Raw genomic sequence first — 10,225 nt, forward strand, 5'->3', positions numbered from 1 at the left:
GCAAAGCGATACTTGTAAGCGTTTTTGGTTGGCAAGAAGAGTTTCTAGCTCTCCTATACGTCAATATTCAACAAAATAAAAATTACTACTGAATTAATAAAAATACAAAAAATAAAGATAAGTCTTTTTTTTTTCTCTTTTTTTTTTTTTTTTTTTAACAGATTATCAAAGAACATATATATTAAAATTATAGCTAAACATTTGTGTGGCTAAATAATAAGTCTGCAATGGGTAAAATCGTAACCGTATAAATCTAAAACATATTTAGTTAACAAATCAAAGCAATTAACAAAACTAATCATCCATATATATATATATATATACTCTCATTTATCTTCCCTTCTTAGTTGATTGATTTTTCACCATGGATCCACACTGTAATCACAGTCCTTTGACACAATCTTGGCCTCCGTCGTCAGCTTATCCACCGTTAGATCACACCCAACCTTGACATTGATCGTCCACGTCTTTATGGGCCCCACTTTAATCCTAACGGGCATTCTTATGTCCAATCCCAACGGTACCTTCCCCTGCTTCTGCGCATCCACTAACCCCTGCTGTGCCGTGCTCGTCAGCTCGATCCCCGACCCCTTTAACGCCGTCTGGAACACCGTTACGTTCTTTGACGGCTGGTAAAACGCCGGCAGAGCTCCGTCGCACAATTTGACGTCGGAGTAGAAGAGTTTGACGGAGCTCTTTTTTCCGTAGTAGATCCCGATCTTTTTGTTAGGGTTTTGGGCTCGAACGGTGACCTGGATCTCCGGCGAGATGGCGTAGGACGGGGACGGCGCCGTCAAGTTGAATCCTCTGAACGCGATGCTATCGATTGAGTAGTTGGGGGATTTGGGGCGGACCACGAGGTAGAAGATGCCGGCGGCGGCGGCGGAGAGGAGGATGAGGGCGGCAACGAGGCCGAAGAACCAGCAGAAGCAGCAGCGGCAGGAACTTCGGCGAGGGTTCTGACGAGTGTAATTCTTGTAGCGGGTTGCGTTCTCTGGCGGCGGGAAGCGGTAGACTTGGTCCTTGGGGATCTGGATGACGTAGGTGCCCGGCGGAGGGACTGGCTTCTCGGACTCCGGAGGGGAGGGCTTTCGGGGGGATTCCGATGAGGAGGTGTAAGGAAACGGCGCCGTCTCGTTGTGTAGGGGCGAGTCGCGGGGGTGGACTCGGTCGGCCATTGTGGACGGCAGTCAATGGAAACTTGAGGAGGGTCGGCGGGGGAGGGCGGAGCTTTGTCTAAGAAATCAAGCAGACTGCAAACACTGCAGGCCTCTGTGAGAAAGTTAAGAGAGAGAGAGAGAGAGAGAGAGAGAGAGAAGAGAAGAGGGGAGAGAGAGAAATTATGAGGTTATGACATTTGGGTTTATATATACAGAAAGAGACATTCTGAAGGCCGAAACCGCGTACAAGAAGGGTATATATGGAAATTCAAGTACCAAATTTTTTGTGCATAATTAGCAATTTTTCTATTATGTTATCATAATGCTAAAAGTTAACCGACTAAAATTTAAATGGAAAATATATGTTTTTTTAATTACAGGGCGATCCGCTACACAATAGGAGAGAGGTTTATTTATTTATTTATTTTATTTTTATTTTAAAAAATGATATTATCTACATTAAGTGGGTTGAAAAATGGCTAAGACTTACAATGTAGTTCAAATTCGCTTTTGCCGATAATCGAACCTAAGACCTGTCACTTACAAATGAAAGATATACCATTAGACCGTAATACTAAATAGCATCAAGAATAGAGAGTTGATGAATAGAAATTAAATGAAGAACGCAGTTAGTTGAAGAAGGACCATAAGACCAAACCCAACCCTGGGCTAAATGCTATTTTTTAGGTTTTATTCCCCTTCCAAACTCAACCCAACTCATGTTAAATGTGTGGGCTAAAAGTTAAAAGCCGAACAAAAACCAAATTTCCCCCAAGATTTAGCCCAGAAAATGGTGTGGGCACCACAAATGGAACCCCACCCACATGGGCATGTCTCCTAGGATTTATTGAATCTAACGGTTTAGATTGAATATAATCAAATATATTAGTAAAAAAAAAAAGATCTAACGGCCTAAATTTAAATTCAACAGCTAAAATAATTAAAAAAAATTATTTAATTCAAAATTCACCCAAATTTAGTGGTTTTTTAATATTTTTTGGAATTTAAATATCTTTATGTTAAAATGTTCATAAATTAAATTATGATAGTGTATATAATTTTTTTAAATGACTTTAAAATAAAAATTAGCATAAATTTATTCTTTAATAATTTCAGGTTAAAAAATTTAGGCCAAAAGGGTTGGAGTAGAAAAACTATTTATGGGCTAAAACTTAAATTTTTTGGGTTAAACATTTTTAGATTTTAGCTCAAGGATTGTAGATGGCCTAAGAAGAGGGAGAAGAGGGAAAAAAATTACAATAAATAAGGTAAAAGTTAAAATTCAATACAATTCTTGGTAATCGAATTGGATTAGTTTAGTGTGTGTGAGAGGATGATGAGTAAAAGTGTGCTCTGTTTCAATCTCTTTTGTCTAAAACAAATTAAGTAAAAATTTTGCTTTGTTTAAATAAAAGAAAATCAATAATTTAAAATTCTGATCTGAAAACATTTAGTAGCACACTTTTTAACACACGCAGAGTCACCTGACATTGTTTGTTCTTTTCTGTTATTTAATTATTTAATGGGGGAGAGGAAGAAGAAATGGCCAACTGTCGTCCACGCGCAATTGAAAATGGCTTGCGGTGAAATGGTGGGCGCGCGTTTGTAAAGAGATATGTTCTGTCCATCCATCCATCCGCGGAAGATCGAATGACAAATGAACTTTGCAGCAGTGAACTAGTTATAACTAAGAGACAATTGTAACCAAGATCTCTCAACTTTAATTTAATTGAAATAATGACCTTTCAACTAAAAATTTATGATCATTGGTATTTTAACTCATCAAAACGTATTACTATGAACCTTTTCGTCAACTTTGTTAGAATTTTGTCAAATGAGTCATGTTAAAAAGACCATTGTTATAATTGGGTTAAAATTGAGGGACTATCACCAAAATTGGGTCAAAGTTGATGGACCACTTCTTCAATTTGGTTAAATTTGAGGGACCATTGCTACAATATTTCTCGTTTGGCTTTCCATATGTGACCCTTATTCAGCCTCAAGTGCATGACATGTGACTCATCTTGACGTAAGTTTTAATGGAATTGACGAAAATGACCATAGCTATATGTTTTGATGAGTTAAAAGATCAATAGTCATGAATTTTTAGTTGAGAGACCATTACTCTAATTGAATTAAAATTAAGGGATCATTGCTACAATTTCCTCTACACTTTTTCCTTAAATTATTTATTGAAAAAGTAAGGTTGTAAACTCTTTAAACTTGTCAATTTCATTCACACTATAAGATTCAAAGCAATTTGGATTAAGTTTTCCATCAATTTAAGTTACGTAACTTGCATGTAATACACTTTAGAGACAATATTGTCATTTTCTCTCCTATGAGCCCTTAATGTTGCATATATGTTGTGAATTTTATTTTATTTTCTTCCTCATTAAAGGCTGCTAGTCTACCACCCAAATTGTATTACAACGCAAGTTCACGTAACTTAAATTGAAGAAAAATTGAATAGAATAGGTTCGAATCTTATAGTAGGGGATGAAATTTAGTTTTTTATGAGTTTAAACGAAAAAATAGTTTGAGAAGTTAATTTTCATTCGAATAATGATTAAGAATCAAATCAATATTACTCTATTACACTACAAAGATAAGACATAAAAAGGAAAAAGAATAATAAGAGCATCTCCAAAGGAGATGTCAAAATCCTAATCCTAAGTGAAATGTCACAGTGTATATTTGACATAAAAAATCTTTCTAACCCAAGTGTTATTTACTGACTGGATTTGAACACTTTGTAATTAAAAGTCAAATTTGACATCAATGTCGAATTTATTTATAATTAATTTTAATGGTGGATCCCTTATTCCACTAACATTTCAACAAATAAAAATTTTGTTTCAACATTTTTTGTAATAATTACAACTATTAAAGCTCTATTTTAATAAGAAAAATAATATTTGACAATTTGGTTGAAGAATTATAATTTGACATAAGACATAAGACTTCAGGTTGCCACATCAACCATTAATTTTAATTTGACTATTAAAAATGGACTATTTATTATTCTAGATATATAGCAGATGTGTTTGAGTGGCGACGGAGTATGCGATAAGTGAGTCTTAAATTTGTGACTGAGATGTGATCAATGAGTTGAGAATTAATCTATCCCTGAGCTTGTCTCAGATTTGGGCTTTATGCTCCTTATTCAGTGTTTTTCGTCTACTTTTATTGCTTTCTATCCTTTAATTTTCCTTCCTCCCTTCTCCTTAGCTGTGATACTCCATCCCCATCCCACCATGTACTCGGATGGGTGGGCTTCGATAAGAAATTGGATATTAGATCCACTACCCTCCCTCACTTCACCTCCCCCAACTGGCATGCTGGATTCTCACCATTGAGGTCCAGTGTCGGATATTTTACATACCTCCTTAGCCTCACTCTCTACCCATATGATACTTTGTTTATATATATTTGCAAAGGTTCGTGAAGAGAACTTGGATTTGGTGTCTATTCTCTTGACGGAGTTTGGCTTCCTTCGAAGATGTGACGGTAGCAGGTGCTTGTGATTAGGGTTTTTTTTGTTATTTGATGTTGCAGTGTTTGGGCCTAAGTTTGTGAGGGTCTCCCGTTGTATCTTGAGTTGTAGCTCTCATTTTGCTTGGACCTTTTACTTTATCTGTTTTTGTTTATCAAATTCCTTTTGAGTCTTGTATTAGTTTTTTTTTCATATAATGAAAATTCTATAGACATAAATAAAAAAAAAAAAAAAAAAAGGAAGAAGAAGAAAAGAAGAAGAGAAAAAGATAGACTTACTGAGAGTAAGAAGATTAATTAGGCTGACTGAAACAATAAGGATTTGGTACATAGAGGAAGAAGATTAATTAGGCTGACTGAGAAAGAAGGATTTGGTACATAGTTATAATAATTAGGTTGGTTACAGTTCATTCTTAGATGTCAATTCCTACGTCTTTTTCCTTAAAGCAAACCAAACAGACAAATACGAATTGTCCATATTCATACTATTTACACGGCAAACATATGTGTGTACGAGAGAGAGAGAGAGAGAGAGAGAGAGAGAGAGAGAGAGAGAGAATGAGATGGGGAATGCGTCAACTTTGTTCTTGTGTGTCTTTATCTGCGTCGTCGTCATGTCCTGATTAAAAGTGTGCAGCCAGCAGGGTTTCGTCTAATATAATTTCTTTACGAAAACTTAGGTTCAGTATATCATGGCAGTTGGCACACGCTTTTCTTCCACACACTCAACACTTGCGTGTTTGCAAACACTACGTTGCATTGCACAAAAAGCACAAAGAGATTACAGATACACACACATAGTTTATTTTTTAGAAAATCTAGTTTAATTAGGTTTCATTGAAGAACAAGTTGACACAAGGTTAGAAAAGGTCTAAAGAGATAAGTAACTCAAAACAACCAAAGAAAAATCCACAACCCGATAAGAAAAAATACAGTTGGCTGGTTAAACAAATTGATTACTAGATCATCACCAGCAAAGATTATTAATTAAGGACCCTCCGGCTTTTATTCAAAGAATTCAACGGGATACATGTGGATCAATTCAACTACTTTACGGACTATTTAAATACTTTATGATGTTGGTTAATGTATTGACATGATGGTCATATGTTTGCCTATTGTTCACCCACAATGTTTGAAACTCTTGAAACAAATTATTAAGTTGAGGTTTCACCATCCCACTTATTCGATTATAGCGATTTGACTGGATAATATCAGATAGTTTATATCGAAGACTTTTGATGACTATTTCATTTCTTAGAGTATTAATGTTGAACATGACGTGGTCCAATATCCTAGTTGATAGGGTGTTGGATTTCTACCCATGCGTCTTGGGTATGGAACTCCCACTCCCCGAAATTATTGAAGTAGTTTCAAACTCTTCCCTCTCCCCTTAATAATATTAAGTACCTACAACTCCCTAACACTTATAGTGTCATTCCAAATTGGTCTAAACATTCCAAACGAGTAATCAACCTATTGAAAAAGACACATCTGTTAAACCTCAGTTAATTTTTCCGTTAAATTTACATGTGGCAACAATCCCACTTTTTAGCTTACATGGTGATGTGAAAATTAACTTGACATACAAATTAAACCTCATTTGTGACAATTGTAGTATATATGCAAGTAGGGATCGTTCTAAACCGGGGATTAACTAGGTATGCTAATCAACTCAAATAAGACTCAAAAACACTAAACTAGACTCTATAGACTCAAAACTAACTTAAAACACTCAAAACAGCTACAAACAATTAAAAAGACTCAATTCTAGACCTAACAAGTTATTTGGACGAATTTTAACTAACTTAGACTCAAAACACTAAATTGGACAGATTCAAACACTTTTTCTAACTAATCTAACACACTTAATAAAAGGGGGAATTGATTTGGACGAAATTAATTAAACTAATCAGATTGCAAACTAAACAGATTAGACACTAAATTAGGTGATTTGAATGGGTAAAAGGCTAGTTAGAGGGTCCTTCTCCATACATGCACATATGAAACACAAATTGATTTCCAATTATTATCCCTTTAAACCATGAATGACAATGCCCCAAATTAATTGTGAGAATGTACAAATTAACTTTCAGATTTTCCTAGTTTCATTGAATTGGATGGAATACGCATCGACAACCAAATTATTCTTATCAAGTTCCCTACATGAACAACATAATAGAGATACAATCAAAGATCATTAAGCTTTTTGAAAACCATAAGTATTGACTAGGCATTCGTAACTATGAGCTGCACGATACTCTTGCCTAGAATTTACTTAACATAATCATGACTAGTGACTTTTACTACTTGTGAATATAAGTTCATAACGATTAGGTGAAATTCCCCTTATATTCTAGCATCAAATTCATGCATGAAAACTAAGTATGCATCCTTAATCAACACACAAAAACAAGTTCTCAATAATTCTGTTAAATAAATTGCATTCACAATTCAAGAAACAATAACTGGAGGAAATCAATTCATATAAAACATATGTCCATGGCTTTGAATTCACCTCTAACTAAGAAAAACTTAGTTACACATGATTGTAGAAATTAACAATGAAATCAACATAATTGTAAAACTAAAACAAGGATAGAAGACACCCCAGAGACGCTCCAACACTCCCAAAAGCTTGGGCATAGGCACGGCACAAAGGCTCTCCCTTCCTTCTTCTCCCAAGGTTGTGGCAAAGCTTATTTTTGAATGTATGGTGTGTGGTGTGGTTGAATCAATGAATGGAAGAATGAATGGTTGCATAGGGTGTGTAAGGGGTGCGGCAAAAAGTGAGATACATATATATAGTGCATGGCAAAACCCTAGGAAATCAGAATTAGGGTTAGACTTAGCAAAAACAAAGGATTAGGGCCCCTAAGGTGTGGCACAAGGCTTGGGAAATAATTTATAGCCCAATTAATTTCTGATATGGACTTATACAATCCAAATCCAAGAGGAAAAGGGCCAATTCAAATTAGAATCCAAGAGGAAAAAGGTTAGGGAAATTCTCCCAAAATTAGGCCTTCTAGAAACAATGTGTTTTGTGGCTGATTTTGGGTGTTCTAGAAGAAATAAAAGGGGGAAGGGTGCGGCACTCTTTTAGGATCAGATAAGGCTTCTAGAAATCATGTATTTAGGTCCACTTGCAGTTAGAATTAAGGTGGAACAAGATTAGGTTAGGATAAGATAGGATAAGGTTTGGATAAGATAAGGTTGTTAGGATAAGTTTCCATATTTCTTGCTCTTTCCTTATCTCCTTTGTCTTGAACTTTTCTTTTCTGATTTGTAGCATGTTCCTAGAAAACAATAATCCACAGATTTATAACTCTCCAAGCAAAGTTTAGGCTTAAGTCTCTCGGGGTTGTAGCGTTAGTTTGAGTTCCTTCCTTCAAGCATGCTACAAAAACTGATTTTTTATCTTTTGATTACATGTGAATTTGTGAACTAGAACTATAACTAAGCATAAACCAAAGAATAAATCAAACTTCTATCCATGTTTGTAACTTTCTTTAATAGTCATGCAATTAAAAACCAAATCCTCATCATTGTGTTGGAAGGTACCCTAAGACACAAACAAACACACAAAAACAACTCTAAAACAACTCTTTTTGGGTTTTTCAAATTGTTTTGTAAAATTTTTCGTATTTTCTGATTAAGAAACATAAAAACATTTTAAAACACATTAAAAACACTTAAAAACAGTAAGAAACAACATTAGAAGTGATAGGTGATAAAATCCCACGAAAATCATGCAAAAACAGCTTGTTTTCCCCCCCACACTTAAACCAAACATTGTCCTCAATGTTTCAAACAAAGACTCACATTCAAACAAACAACATAAACGAACAAACACAACTATCATGGCAAAGTAAAAGCACAAAAGAGGAGAGTTTAGGAACGCAAATTTAGTTGTGGATTGTTGGATTGCCTAAGGCCTCTTTATTTGAATGCATGGGTTGCCTTGATGCGAGATTTATACGCACACAAATTAAACCCTCTTTTCGTCAAATTGTAGTATATGTATAAGTAGGGATCGTTCTGGACCGGGGATTAGGAGGGATTGTTAATCACTTGGATTTGACTCAAAAACGTAAAATAACAATATGAATGTATTTCTAACTAATCTAACACTTTAAAATAAATGGGGGATTGGTTTTGGATGAATTTAAACTAAAACAGAAACTTGGAATTAAAACAGATTCTAAAAACGAAATTAATGAAATAGAATGATGAACAACTAGTTAGAGGGTTCCTTATCCACACATGAACATAAGCATATAATTTGACTCCCAGTTATGACTTCAACAAACGATGAATGACAATGCTCCAAGTTAATTAGGTCCGCTTAAATTAACCTTCAGATTTCCCTAGATTCATTGGATTGAATGGGATACGCATTACAACCAAATTATTCCTAATCAAAGTCTCTCACATGGAATACACATGATAGAGACATTCAACAAAGATCATTAAGTTCAACGGAAATCATAAACATTGACTAGACATTCATAACTATGGAATACGCATGTTAATCCAGCCTAGGGTTTACTAAACACAATCGTGACTAGCGATTTTTACTACTCATGAATATAAGTTCATAACGATTAGGTGAAATTCCCTTATATCCTAGCATCAAGTCTTAGGCATGCAAATTAAGTGTCGACCCTCAACCCACATACATAAACAAGTTCTTAATCAAAACAGAAAAGTAACCCACATCTAAAGTTCATGAATTCATAACTGGAGTAAATCAAATCATAACCAACATATGTCCATGGCTTCAAATTCGCCTCTAACTAAAAAGAAATTAGTTTCACATGTTTAACATAATTGAATAACAAGTTAAATTAAACATGAAAACAGAAACAAGAAAAGAAAGAACAAATGGATGGAAAGTTAGCTACGGGGTTCATCTCCACATATGTTATACTTGCATAATAAAACGATTTCCAATTGCATTTCAACAAATCATTAATTCTCAACGCCCCGGGTCAATTAGGTCCGCTTAAATTAACCGTCAAGTTTTCCTTAAGTTAATGAATTGGATGGGTTAGCGCAACGCAATTCACAACATTCTCCAAAAGTCCTTTACGTGAAAAGCACAATAAAGATACAATCAAAGATCATTAAGCATCATGAAAACTTTAAGTGTTGACGAGGCATTCGTTACTATGGACTACGCATGAAACTTATGCCAAGAATTTATTTAACGCGATTGTTTATAAGCAACCTCCACTACTTGTGAATATAAGTTCGTAACTATTAGGTGAAACTCACTTATATTCTAGCGTCATATTGATGCATGAAAATTAAGCGCGCATTCTTAATAAACATTCATAAATAAGTTATCAATCAAACGGTTAAACAAATTGAACCACAACTTATGAAACGCAATTAGAATTAATCAAATCAAAATGCAAGCATAAACATATATTTCGAATCACCCCCTAGCTAAAGGGGATTTAGTTCCTCATGGTGATGCGGGATTTATACGCGCACAAATTAAACCCTCTTTTTGACAATTGTAGTATAAGTATAAGTAGGGATCGTTCTGGACCGGGGATTAGGAG

General features: G+C 35.0%; 1 protein-coding gene across 1 annotated transcript; it reads right to left on the minus strand.

Annotated features, from left to right (window-relative positions):
- Positions 1-232: 232 nt before the first annotated feature.
- LOC148697985 (NDR1/HIN1-like protein 13) lies at positions 233-1,343 on the minus strand. The gene has a single exon (XM_088691101.1). It carries the CDS (start codon positions 1,176-1,178, stop codon positions 360-362), a length of 819 nt encoding a protein of 272 aa, XP_088547227.1. The 5' UTR covers positions 1,179-1,343; the 3' UTR covers positions 233-359.
- Between the last annotated feature and the right edge of the window lie 8,882 nt (positions 1,344-10,225).

Source organism: Pyrus communis, chromosome 3, assembly GCF_041283825.1.
Source record: "Pyrus communis isolate YQ-2024b chromosome 3, ASM4128382v1, whole genome shotgun sequence".
NCBI classification, from domain to species: domain Eukaryota; kingdom Viridiplantae; phylum Streptophyta; class Magnoliopsida; order Rosales; family Rosaceae; genus Pyrus; species Pyrus communis.